Consider the following 13,770-nt stretch of genomic DNA (forward strand, 5'->3'; position numbering starts at 1 on the left):
AGGACTTCTGAATTTCAGGTGCAGCACTTTCTCTGGACCAGGGCACCTAGCTTTCTCTACAGTTCATTAACACTTATCATGATTAAGTGCTTAAAATATAAGTTCCTGAAGGAGTAAGGAATGTGTGTAAGAAGGAAGACTGGGCTCACTAAAACAGAGAGGACAGCTGGCCACAGGATTTTCTGTATACAGTGAAAAAGCACTCATTGGCTGTTTACTGTGAAAAACACTGTATTTGAGGCTCTTCTGAGATAAGGTGGGAAGAGAAGGAAAAGAAAAAGAAGATAATGAGGAACTTTCTAAACTTCCTTAACTAGGAAAGACAAAAAAGTAACTTTTTAAAATACAACCAGTTCATATAGTGCAAATCATAAGGACACTAAAATCTCCTATATGTCTTTATTATGTAAACCCCAGTTAAATCTATGCATACAGGGCTTTTAATTTGTCAGCTAGTAAGTAACACTCAAGTACAAACACAAAGTAGCTCATTTTTTTTACTTCCCACTTGATTATGCCTTTCCATCTTGGTTGTATCTTCTCTGGTCTAATGTTAAAACCAGAAAATCTAAGGCTCAAAAATGCAAGTAACACCTCCTCAGGGAAATCAGAACCACTCCCACCAGCCCAACCCTACCCACCCTCATCATCAGTTCCTACATAATCCTGAAAAGAGCCACAACTTATTTCAGCTGCCTCACCTCTGTGCCCTTAAGGTGTCAAATGATCCTCTACAACTCAGGGTTTATCAGTTACACAGAGATGAGTAGCTGCCAAAAGGGACAGAGAACTGATCTGTGATTTCATTGGTACAGGAAAACCCTTGGGTGAGAAAAGTCCTTACAGTAATACAGAATAATATTTTCTCCATAACTGAGTCAAATTCCTTAAAACCAACAGAGGCCAACATTTTCTCTGCAACATCACAGACGGTGGGACACTGAAATGGTAAGTGATTTGCCCAATTTGTCAGAGGAGGACTTACACCCAGGTATTCCTAGCTTCTAGGCCCATCTCTATCCACTGTACTGCCAGAAAAAAAAGGAATTAAGTGTTGGATTGAAACAAGATTAAAGAACAAGCAAAATGGTTATTCTGACCTTGCAACAAGTTTGGTAAGAGAGGTAAGAATTCCTGATAGAGAAGATCATGGCTACCCCCGCCAATGGAACGAAATAACGCTCGAAGGAGCAGAAAATAGTTGTAGGGCTCCTTGGCCGTCTGCGCGAGTTCCATAGAGCTGTTCACAATCTTGTGCAAGTGGGGCTAAGAGATTTGAAGAAAAGGTCAATAAAGAGACAATAAAGAGAAAGGTCAATGAATGGCAGTATCTTTAAATCATCATTATCAACATCACACTGGACTCAAAAGTTCCATGTAATCCATTAAGAGCAAAAGCTAATTTTAATAGATTTGTACCAAATACACATAGCAACGCCCAGGGGTGAGGGTGAGAAGGGGAGCATGCCAGAGAGAAGTTAATTGCCATGATTACCCAAGTTAGACCTAAATTTATTTCAATTTATGAAAAAATGGCTACAATATTGATCCAAATATATATTTCCTCTCAAAGCTAACCAATATAAAACCCAAATGTGGTCTATGATCTATTTTTCAGTCTATATTTACATATGATTTTTTTTTTCCTTTCAAAGAAATTACAATCATGAGACACTTTTGGGTCTTCATTTTTCCTGACATCTAAAAATCATATAAACTCTGCCACATGAAGTCTCTCATCAATCAGTTCAAATTTTTAATCTGAATGCCTTATCACCAATCTATAATTTTATTACTGAATTGGTCTTTAGAGGTTATCAAGTCCAACTATCACATTTTCAGCTGAAGAAACTAAGGACCAGGGAGCTTAACTGACTTTCCCAAGGACTCCTAAGTCCTATTTTATTTATCCTTTTCATTGATTCAGAAGTATAGTAGACAAAAAGCAGAAAAAGTAATCACAAAGTATGTATTCTCTTAACACTTTTTCTTTACAATCAAGGTCCTCAGTGTTAAATTTTGAACAAACTTTTTAAAAATAACTATCCTTCAATTTCATTAAGATATAAAAAAAATTATGCCAACATATTTTGATGTCACTGTCATTTAATTTTTTAAAAAACAAAGATTTAAATCCCCAATCTCTGGGGTAGAGATTAGCTAGTAACAAAACCAAAGGCATTATAATCTAGGTAAAAAATCCAACAGATACACATTGTAGTCTAGGCTTATTTCTTATTTTTCAAATACTAGGTAGTGCTACCTTACTCACAGAGTGCTATGAAGAGTCGTGAGAAATTTTTTAGAATGTATACAGGTGTATACCAATATATATATGTAGGTATATAGAGGTATAAGCGTGCATGTATGTATACAGTATATGAAAGCACTCTGAATGACTGATGACTTTCTTCTTAAAAAACTGCTTCTAAATTTAAGGTGTGTTTTTCCTCTCCACTTGGACTTATGATTTCATTGGTATAAGGAACTCTGGCAGGGGGAAGGAAACTCCCCCAACCACAGCAGCTCTACAACCACCTGACTTATCTCAGAGAGCTGCCAAAAGCACTGTGTCATGTAACTTCTGTTACATGACTTGTGAACAGCCACAGTCAGAAGCAGGACTTGAATCTAAGATTTCCTAACTCCAAGGAAAGCTTTCCAGTCACTATATCACCTGACTCTCCAATGTATTGTTATTTATTATTAAAACTATAGTGGGAAACCCTCTGTGAGTGGATTAATTAACCTGTACCTCCTAAAAAACCATTTCAGTGCAGAAGCCTTAGAAGTCTTTTGCCCTGTGGTCTCAGTAGATACATTTATTACTCACCTACATCTAGAGTGCAAGTTTAGTTTCAAATTATTTTCTGTAACAATCTACACAACGAAGGTCACAGATAAAAGGAATATATTCTCTACAGTCAACCAAATATTTGAGTGCCTACCATATACAGGACACCAAAAATCTCACAAGGTTTCAAACATTTTCAAACATATTTCATTTGCCTTCTATTTACCTGTGGACACCAAGTATTGTAGCCTTGGTGCAAAAACTGACGCTGTTACTCTTCGAACACTTCATTAAAAATATAAAGACTATTTTTATGCTTTATGCCTACAACTAAGTTGTCATTCCCTGTATAATAAAGAGCTTTATTTCTCTGTTATGCCACAGGTTTCCCTATGAGAAAATGTTTCTCTTTGAACACAGCAGATGATACTTTAAGATGATACCTTAAGAAGAGATGTATTTTGCCACAAAAGGAGAAAATATATTTTAAAGATGCTGTGTCTCACTTACTGAATCCTCCAAAAGAGAACAACTGGTCACTTACATGCTGGAAAATAAGACATTCACCTATAAATGTAGCCTAGGCCCAGATTTGAACACTAAGCCTTCAAGTTTTTTCCATTTCAATTCACACAAGATTGTTCACATGTTGAACTTGTAAATGAGGAGCACATTATGAGGCATGATGGCACAGTGAAGGCCACCAGCATTGTAGTCACAAAGCCCCAGGTTCAAGTCCTGCATCTAACATCCTGTGTGACCACCTAATTCTCAGGGTCCCCAGAAAACTCTCCAAGATTATAAATCACAGATGAGTTGTCAATCTACATGGTGGAAAAAGTTTCAACCACAAGAATCCTCACACTGATGAAATCAAGAGTGTGGACCAAAAAGAAAACAGTATATTAAATATTTTATATGCTGGGTTTTTATTATACAAGGATATTTATTAACTTAAGGAGTTCTTCTCATATGTTACAACAGTAGCTTCAGAAGTTTTCCAATAGTGAATTATTTTAATAATCAACTGTGTGTTCACGTGCCACTTAAGTCAAAATAAGCTTTACCTTCAGCATTTGTTCATTTTCAGCTGCAAAGAGAGAAACTGAGCCAAATACCAACTTGAACAGCTTGAGATACAGATTGGAGAGTTCTACATTAGAGCCCATTTCTGGCAGCCGATCAAGGAGATACTCCACAAGAATTGTTGCAAACAGAGCAGAGGTGGTAGGATTCGCCAAGAAAGAATTGGCAACAATCTATAAAAACAAGAAATTCAGATGACAAAAACAACTCCTTTCCAAAAGAGATTGCAAGATAAGGTAATTAGCTTGAATAAATCAATGCCATATTGGGGCTCACAAAATTAATTACCTATCAAAGAAGAATGAAATATTTCTACAAAGAATGAAGTGTTTCTGCAACATTTAAAGAAATGTTTCAGGCATTTATTTTATGTAAGCTTAACTCCCACCCAAAAATATCATTCAACATCAGAACACTAATACTAACAAAAGATATTAGCTCAAGATCATCTGTTCCTTTTCAGGTACATTATTTTCTAAATTATACATGGCTCAAAAATATTTCAATGTTTTAAAAACTAATTTCCAAATTACTGAAAAACATATAGTATTCATATTTGGGAAGATACATTAAAATTATTTTATACCTGAAGAGCATAATTTTTTGAGATTCTTTCCACCATATAAGGGACTGTAGTTTGAAAGATTTCTTTAAATGTTAAGGGATTCATCATTGTAAAGACTCCTGCAAAATGCTCCAACACTTCCTTCTCTTCTTTCATTCTAACTGTCTGACAGTTTGCTACTCGAATGTATGTCTGTCCATTTCCTGCTATCTGGACCTAGAACAGAAAGAAATACATGCAACTTTTATATTCTTATAAAACTAATATAAAACTTATAAAACTAAATAAAACTTATCCTTATAAAACTAAACTACATATTCTATTTTATATAAACTCGCTTGAGAATGAAAATATATTTCTAAGTCAATACATAACAAACTCTTTTAAATATGATCACTGTTGTATTCATCAAAAGTGCTGCAATTTTAAAAATGCCTTAAAACAAATCTCAATCCTGTACAGTTACAGTTATAAACTCTCACTTTAGAAAAAAAATTTTTATGAAAGATTATAACTTTACTAAGTTGCTCAAAGCCAGGAAGAGACTAAATTTAAAGTTATTCTCTCTCTTAAGAAAAACATAAGGTTTTCCTTTATTAGAGAAATGCAAATCAAAACAACTCTTAGGTACCACATCACACCTGTCAGATTGGCATGACAAAAACAGGAAAATTATAAATGCTGGAGAAGATGTGAGAAAATTGGAACACTAATGGATTGTTGGTAGAGTTGTGAACTGATTCAACCATTCTGGAGAGCAATTTGGAACTATGCCCAAAGGGCTATAAAAATGTGCATACTCTTTGACCCAGTAATACCACTTCTATGTCTGTATCCCAAAGAGATCATACAAATGGGAAAAGGACCCATGTGTACAAAAATATATATAGCAGCTCGTTTTGTGGTGGCCAAGAACTGGAAATCAAGGGGTTGTCCAATCAATTGGGGATTGGCTGAACAAGTTGTGGTATATGAATGTAATGGAATATTATTGTGTTATAAGAAATGATGAGCAGATAGACTTCAGAAAAATCTGGAAAGACTCATATGAACTGATGCTAAGGGAGGGGAGCAGAACCAGGAGAACATTATACACAATCACTGAGAACACTGTGTGATGACTAACTTTGACAGACTTGGCTCTTCTCAGCAATGCAAGGTTCTAAAACAGCTCCAAGATGCATGATGAAATGCTATCCACATCCAGAGAAAGAATTATGGAGTCTGAACGCAGATTGAAACAAACTATTTGTTCTCTTTTTTTGTTTTGTTTCTTCTTCCTCATGGTTCATTCCATTGATTATAATTCTTCTTTGCAACACAACTAATATGAAAATGTCTAATGTGAATGTATATGTAGAACCTATATTGGATTGCATGCTGTCTTGGTAGGGGAGGGGGGAGGAGAAAGAGGGGGAGAAAATTTGGAACTCAAAAGCTTGTGGAACTCAATGTTGTAAACTAAAATAAATAAATTAATTTAAAAGGAGAAAAAAAACAAGATTTTCATGGAGAAACTTCCATAAGTGCAACTTCATTCTATGAAAGTAGAATACATGTTGAACCCTGAGTGTAGGGCTTATAGAATTATACATTTTTAAATTTTATGTGCTGTTTTCATTCGTAACAGCTTAGTTCATCACCTCGTTACTCACCTGGTAAATATCTAAAGCCTGCATTGCATATTTCACAAGCTTTATGTAAATCTGTGTCTCTTTGGGTTGTAACTGTTTGTTGGGGATGAATTGAGCTTCTAGAAGAAAGATTACATGCCAAATTAAAACCATAAAAAAATTTTTAAAGCCTTATACAAGTTGTATTTTATCTAGTAATTTAATTGAAGTGCATAATTACCACCAGGTGCTTTACATGAAGTTATTCCCCACGTAATTGTCTTGACTCCACAGACCAAAGTTTTTACCAAACTCCGACAATCTGTAACTTGGAATGTCTGCTTATCTTCTTTATCTTTTTCTCCTTGTTTCTCAAATACAGGCACTGGTGCTGGAGCTACTGGTGTGGTAGGGGCTGGTGAAGGTGCAGGAGCGGGTGCTGTGGGAGCTGTAGGTACCCCAGGCAAACCTGCTTCTGCTGCTCCAAGTTCTGACTGAGGTTTGCACTTTTTAAAAATGGCAGACAACTGATACCGAGCAATGGTGTGGAATTTCAGAACAAAAACCTGAAAAGGGAGGAAATGAAAAGGGATGGTTTCAAAAGAAAAAACTTATTTTGGATATAACAAAAGTTACCTTTCAAATCAAATTCGTTCAGCAAATGAAGGGCAAAAAATTTCAATTAAACAATCTAACAAAAGGGGTTCTTTTGATTCTCTTCAGAAGAAGTGACAAGCATTTGGTGTGTAAACCGACTGTTTTTAAAAACATCTCCTCATTTCTAACATACCTAAATATTATATTTTACCTAAACATTTACAATATGCCTACAAGTATCCCATAAGGTAAACTTAGTAATTTGGTATATGAAATACTGGCCAGTAAAGAGATAATTTGGAATCCAAACTTGGGAAGCTTTGGGAGTGCTTATTAAACAATATTCCTTTCATTTAACTTCTTATAAAAAATCCATACCTCTAGCATCCTCATTAGAATATCTCTCCCATTTCCATTTTCTTGCTCACTTTTGGAGCGGATGCAATCTACCAGGTTTAACAAAAGCTTGCAAGACATAGTCTGGATACTGCTAGGCAGTGACTCATCATCAATGTTTTTGGCAAACAGCTGGACTGCAAGGGAGAGGTCATTGAGAGGTAAATGCTGACGGACGTGATGCACCAAGTCTGCCAGTGTGCTGTAGGCAAGCGGCCTAGAGGGAGGAAAAAAATTTATTGGTTTTTAGGCCTATTTACATATTACACTGACATTTATAAATTCCATGATCAATTTCTTATCATCTCATTTTACCCTAGTAAGACAACTCTACAGGAAGGGCAGTGCACCACTGAGGTCAAACCTAGGATTTAGCTAACAATTTTGAAACTCTTCCCATTTTTCATCTAATAATTTTAAAGACGCCTTTTTAAAGCTGGTGAGGTTTTTTCTTTTCAAACTGAGTTTTATAAGCTTTTGTTCAACTACAGCTCTCCAATGGACAATGAAATACATAATTAGCCTAAAGAAAAACAATTACTGGATTTGATCATGCTTGTGGCTCAAAAAGTAGAAACAGTACATGTCAATTAACATTTTCCTATTCTGTAGTACATTACCATAATGGTCAGTCGATTGAGTCTAAAAAGACTTTGTATATTGCCATAATGCTCCAAGCTACAAAATAACTTTTAATTTGTTCTCTAATAATAGAATATTTTACAAATTCAGACTCTTCTAAACCTCTTTGAGTCAAAACATTCTTCAAACTACCTAAAGACTCCTCACTCACACTTCACTACTCAGAGCTACAAGACATCTAAAAGCAACACTTTATCTGCAACTCCACTCATGAAAAACCAAGCAGATATTTAAACACTACTTGGCTTAACAAAAACAGTAAGATAAAAAAAACAGGGGAAAAAGCTAATAACCAAAAGGTATTTTTCAAGTGTTCTACATACAATTCACATTAATAAAAAACCAACTCTCACTTTTTGCTTTATCTCTTTATGTCTGGGTACCATATCAATTGACTTAAAGTAACAACATCCTTTTTAGAACTTCCTGCATTTCTAAATCTCATGGTGATTTAGGGACACAGATAAATTTAATTTGCAGGTTCTAGAATTGTTAGACATTCCAAAAAGGGAATACCAGAAATCACTATCATGGGCAAGGATCCAACTAGATGCCATGGAGTTGTTCATACCTCAGAGTCTCTCGAGCAGTGTATCCAGAACCAATGAGTATAGATTCATCAAACAGTTTGTCCATGCATGGAATGAATTCTAGAATATGAATATTTATTGCATTGATTACCAACAAAACCAATCACACATTACATTAAAGAAAAAAAAACAGCCCACACTATTTCATTCTATAAAAATGCTGATTTCCTTAGGATAGGTTACATAAAACATGTGCTACTAAAAATACAATTTGGGCTATTAGCAAATGCTTTAAAAATTAGACAAAGTACTAAGAAAATGTGAATTTACTTTGAAATGCAAAAGGAGGAATATCTTAATATATGGTCATCCCCACTATTTTAAGCATGTGTAAAGTTCACTGTGCTAAACAGTTGTGATACAAAAATTTAAGTGGCCAATAAGTGACACAGGTAGCAGGAGTTCAGAGGAAGGACAAGACAATAACCTGTCGTCCCTGTTTGGTGAAACAGTCAGTCAGTCAGCATTTATTAAGTGGCTACCACATGCCAGACACTGTGCTAAGTGCTGGGGATACAAAGAACAGCAAAAACATGGTCCCTTGTCTCAAGGAGTTCCCAGTCCAACAGGTAAGAAGAGAAGCAAAGAGCTCAAATAATACATACAAATGAAAACATACTGAATAATTAATAGCTAAGGAAGTTCGATGAGGCACCTGGAAGAAATTAAGCTTAATTAAATACTATACAGGGTGCATCATCAGGCAAAGGACAATTTACATGAACACACAAAGGCAGGAGCTGACATGTTTAGGAGAGAGCTGTAAAGTATGACAAGAGTGATGTATATAGGAAAGTAATATGAAATAAATATGGAAGCTGGAACCAACTTGTGGAGAGACTTGAATGACAGTTTGAGGCATTTGTATTTTATCCTGGAGTCAATAGAAAGCTCCTCTCCAGGAGGAGGAGAGTGGCTTAGTTACACCAGAGCCTTAGGAAAATTATTTTCCCAGCTACATGAAGAATGGGTTTGAGAGGGGCTAAATTAAACATAGACCCAATAAGGAAGCCATTTCAATAATCTAGGTGACTAATGATGAGGAAGTGAATTAAGTTGGTGGCAGTAAAGAAAAGCAGACAGATGTTACGGTGGTAGAATCAGCAGGATTTAGCAATTTGTTAGATATGGGAAGTGAAAAAGAGGGAAGAATCAAAGGTAACTAAAGAGATCCACAGCTGGGCCACTTAGAAGATGGTGGGAAAGCTTGGAGAAGTAGGTTTGGAAAGGGGGGACATGAGCAGATATGACAGATTTGGAGTGTTGGCCGGCAACAAAGGTAAAGATTATACAGCTCACAGTTGGAGATGTGGGACTAGAATTAAGAAGAGGGATTTCAGCAGGATTGAAAGAATTAGGAAATCATCTGCATAGAGGTGATAACCGAATCCATGAAAGCAGATGAGATTACAAAGGGACAGCAACGGGGAGAAGAGAGGGCCTTAGCGGGCACTCAAACTAAAGAGGCAGGAGATCAGATGATCTAAGAAAAGAGCATCAAACATGTAGGAAGAGGAAAAGGAAATGACACAGTATTCAAGAAAGGAGAGTTTGAAGAGCTTTAGCAATTAGGAAAACACATAACCACAGAACAGTACAGATAGTAACATTCTAAATCTAGAGCTGCAAAAGACTTCAGATTTTATTTAATCTACTTTTACATTTTGATTTTTTTTTCCCATTCCACATTCTCTTCCTCCCTGTGTCCCTCCCCCAACCAATGAGAAGGCAAGAGCACTCATTTTACACATGAAAAAACTGAGGCCCAGAGAGAAGTGACTTGGCCAAAATCATGTAGTTAGTAAGTGAAAGAACCAGGGTTCTTAGATTCAAATCCACTTCTTTTTCCACCATGCTATGCTGCATCCCTGCTAGATGACTGGTAAACTTTGAGAAAAATGTCATTAGGATTAAAGGGCCAGGAAGCCTGATTGAAAAAGGTCTGCCGAGAAATAATCAAGTGGTGAGGAAGTGGAGACTAAGGTCAAGAATGAATTCTCTACAAGTTCAACAGAAAAAGGGTGATGATATAGGAGGCCAATCTGAGAGAATGGTAAGGGTCAAGTAAAAGTTTCTTTATGGATTCAGAGGAGGCCTGAGCATGTTTGAAAGAGGAGGGAAGGGGCCAAGAGACAGGGAAAGATCAATGGGAAAAGCACCTAGAAGAAGGGAATGGGAACCAAAGGCACAGAAAGATGAGCCAACTTTTTCAAGGTTCCCTCTCCTTCAAAGTTTGAATCAACAGAGGATGAGACAGGAGAAAATGCACAAGTTTCCAGCTAAAATGTAGAGGGGATTAGGGAGTTTGTGTGAGACGACCTCAGTATTCTCAGAAAAGAGGTAAAGTCATCTGGTAAGAAAAGGGGGGGGAGACAGGTGACAAGTTTTAGAACAGCATTTTGGGGCTCACTTGGCAATCTCATTCTCTCCCATCACTTTAACTATGATCTCTTTGGAAATTCTTCCCAAATCTTTATCTGTAGCCATGACCTCTCTTACCAGCTCCTGTTCCACATCTCCAACTACTTACAAAACATCTCTCTAAACTGTATGTGCCACTAATTCCTCAATCCTAATTTCATATTTCTATAACTAAGCTCATTGCCTTTTTCCCTTCAGCTTACTCCTCCTTCTGATGTCACTACTTCTGTCTATGGTCTCTCAAATTAGTCCCTTGTGTTCAACACTTCGTGTTTATGTTTGATTCCTCCCTCTCACCTCATATGTATTTAGTTACCAAGTCCTATCCATTCTACCACTAAAAGATCTCATAGATCAGAGTTGGAAAGGACCTCAACAGCCATGTAAGCCATACACAGAAGAAAAAGGCCCAGAAAGATTTAGTGACTTGCCTAAGGTCACACAGATAGCATCATAAACAAGATTTGAACTAATTCTCTGCCTCCAGAATCAGTGCTATTTCCATTGGTCTTTATCTCTTCAAAGAAATTTACTCTCTCAACAATTCTATGGCTTTGCTCATTTATTCCCTATGCCTCACTTCACCTGGTGAATCTTTTGAAGCCTAAACAAAACACCATCTTTTATACATAAAATTTTCTCTGGTTTCCCACTGATAACCATCTTCTCCCCTAAGCTGACAAAGAACTTTTCATTTCTAACTTTCAAGTGCAACTTTTCGTGCAATTATTATGTATAATGGCTACACATATGCGATTTTATCCCACTTTTTAGAATGTGAATTTCATGAAGGCAAACTATGTATCTCCACAAGCACTTAACATAATGCTGTTCATGCTTTTATACACACACACACACACACACACACACACACACACACACACACACACTCTCTCTCTCTCTCTCTCTCTCTCTCTTTTAGACTTTTTGCAGTAGAAGGAACCTGAAAGGTCATCTAGTCCACCCTCATTTTGGAGATGAGGAAACTAAAGGTCCAATTGGAGGAGGTGACATGCTCAAAGTTACACAAGCAGTTCATGATAGCAGTCTAGAATCCAGATCTCTTGACCACTAATCCAGTGCTCTTTTCACTATGCTGTGCTTTATAGAAATGATCAGATGAAAAAGTCTTTAGCTACATATGGTAAGAAAAAAAAAGATAAAGAAATACTAAAAGCTACTCAGAAGCTCTACAAAGTTCATGTATCAGTTATAGGATTATAAGAAAGAACAGGGATAGTATCTTAGTGGCAGGACAGCAGAATCATGGCACAGTTAATAGTTTGGAAAATAAAAACATGTAAAGTTTTGATAATCACAGAGGGAAAACATAACTTTGATTTCCACAACAAGATTTACCTGAAGACAGTGATCATATGACTCTGCACTGGAAAAAGTAACTCCAATCATGGGAATGCTTTTCTGACTACACTCCTCAAGTAAAATAGCTTACAAGAAATCAACATTACCTCCTCATCTCTTCCAGCCACCGAATTTATGCATCAACAATGAATCTGTACTAGTCCACATACCACTACCCCCAAATTTTTAGCAAGTTTTGTGTTTTCTCCAGCAAGGTGAAGATCTAACATAATAAATTAATGCTGTTAAAATAGCCATGTGAAATACATATAAATCTAAGCACTGAAAGAAAATGTACATACGGCTCCTTAAATCTGTAGTAAGAATGTGTTTGGCAGCAATGAGAAGTTCCTTCCTAAGATGGGCAGTTTCTGCTGGACAATTTGATAATAACTGTAACATTCCTTTTACCATTTGCTGAGAATATTTTGCCACCAAATCCTACAAAAACAAGAATGAGGAACAATATGTGTTAACTATACCTCTGGTAGAAGGGTAATAGGTAAAAAACCAATTCAAAACGCTCTTTATAAGCTAAGTTCAAACCAATTCAGTAAGCTAACTGTACATATATTATATTAGACTTGCTAAACACTAACTCTATTTACTTGCTCCAAAAATTAACCTGAAGTGGTGCCTTGTTAAGTCTTGATGAATTTCTACCCTGAAGGCAGGGACCCTAGAGCGTCAATCATTTAATCTTTGCTCAAGCACAGAATAAATCTATGAGATGAAAACAAAAATGATTTGAACTAGAAAATGGAGGAATTATGATTAGAATTTAATTTAGAAGTCTTTTCAATAACCTATTTTGTCTAATTCCCTAGGTACTTTAAGCTTCCAAAGTTTATTTCAACGATTTTAAAGTGAATAAATGATAAATGAATACCCAATTATTTAGGACAAAAATATTTCCCCAAAAGTACATTTAATTTTTCCAAGATCCTACAAGACAAGAATTAAAAATTATTAAAATAAAATTTTTGTGGAATGTGTTGGAATCATTCCATAAAAAATTGAGTTTTTTGTTTGAGAAAGAACTATTTGAAAAATGAGATGGAGCAATTCAATGTTCTCTTTTCCTCTTAATCCACTAGTGAATTAAAACAGAGATTACATGAGTAATTACTTTTTAAAAAATGAGTAAAAATTAAAACCTAACCACGTGGGGCAGCTAGGTGGCGCAGTGAGTAGAGCACTGGCCCTGGAGTAAGGAGGACCTGAGTTCAAATCCAGCCTCAGACACTTGACACACTTACTAGCTATGTGACCTTGGGCAAGTCACTTAATCCCAACTGCCCTGCCTTCCCCTCTGCAAAAAAAAACAAAAACAAAAAAAAAAACCTAACCACGAGAATTAGTTAAAAGCTGTTTATCATACTTTTCATTTTATAATACAAGCTTTTCCACTATAACATGTACACAAAAGATTACCATGGTTGTCTAACTCTCCCACACATCTTTGTCATACAATTTCTAAACAGAGTTCTAAATACTTACACCTGAAAGTAATCCCACTCTTTCCTTCCCCTCATCCCAGGTTCCACAATATTTATAACTAAAATATTTACACTTACCTGGTAAATTCTTATAATATAAGCTAAAAATGACAAAGTTTTAATCTGAGCAGCAATGAAATCAGCATACAATTCCTTATTGTATAGTTTATGTTGCCTGGAACAGAATCAAATTGGATTTACTATA

The 13,770-nt window shown here is 36.0% G+C and overlaps 1 protein-coding gene across 1 annotated transcript in view; it reads right to left on the reverse strand.

The window, feature by feature from the left end:
* The window catches only part of LOC118833954 (transformation/transcription domain associated protein), a 172,789-nt gene that overhangs the window by 140,363 nt on the left and 18,656 nt on the right, over positions 1-13,770 (reverse strand). Inside the window, exons 11-19 of the mRNA XM_036741388.1 lie at positions 13,644-13,740; positions 12,369-12,507; positions 8,265-8,343; positions 7,034-7,268; positions 6,300-6,624; positions 6,101-6,198; positions 4,467-4,661; positions 3,862-4,053; positions 1,101-1,266 (exon numbers count right to left, since the gene is read on the reverse strand). Coding sequence (XP_036597283.1) covers positions 1,101-1,266; positions 3,862-4,053; positions 4,467-4,661; positions 6,101-6,198; positions 6,300-6,624; positions 7,034-7,268; positions 8,265-8,343; positions 12,369-12,507; positions 13,644-13,740 — 1,526 coding nt within the window. The remainder of the gene's footprint in view (positions 1-1,100; positions 1,267-3,861; positions 4,054-4,466; positions 4,662-6,100; positions 6,199-6,299; positions 6,625-7,033; positions 7,269-8,264; positions 8,344-12,368; positions 12,508-13,643; positions 13,741-13,770) is intronic.

The sequence above is a fragment of the Trichosurus vulpecula genome, chromosome 1 (assembly GCF_011100635.1).
Source record: "Trichosurus vulpecula isolate mTriVul1 chromosome 1, mTriVul1.pri, whole genome shotgun sequence".
Taxonomy (NCBI): Eukaryota; Metazoa; Chordata; class Mammalia; order Diprotodontia; family Phalangeridae; genus Trichosurus; species Trichosurus vulpecula.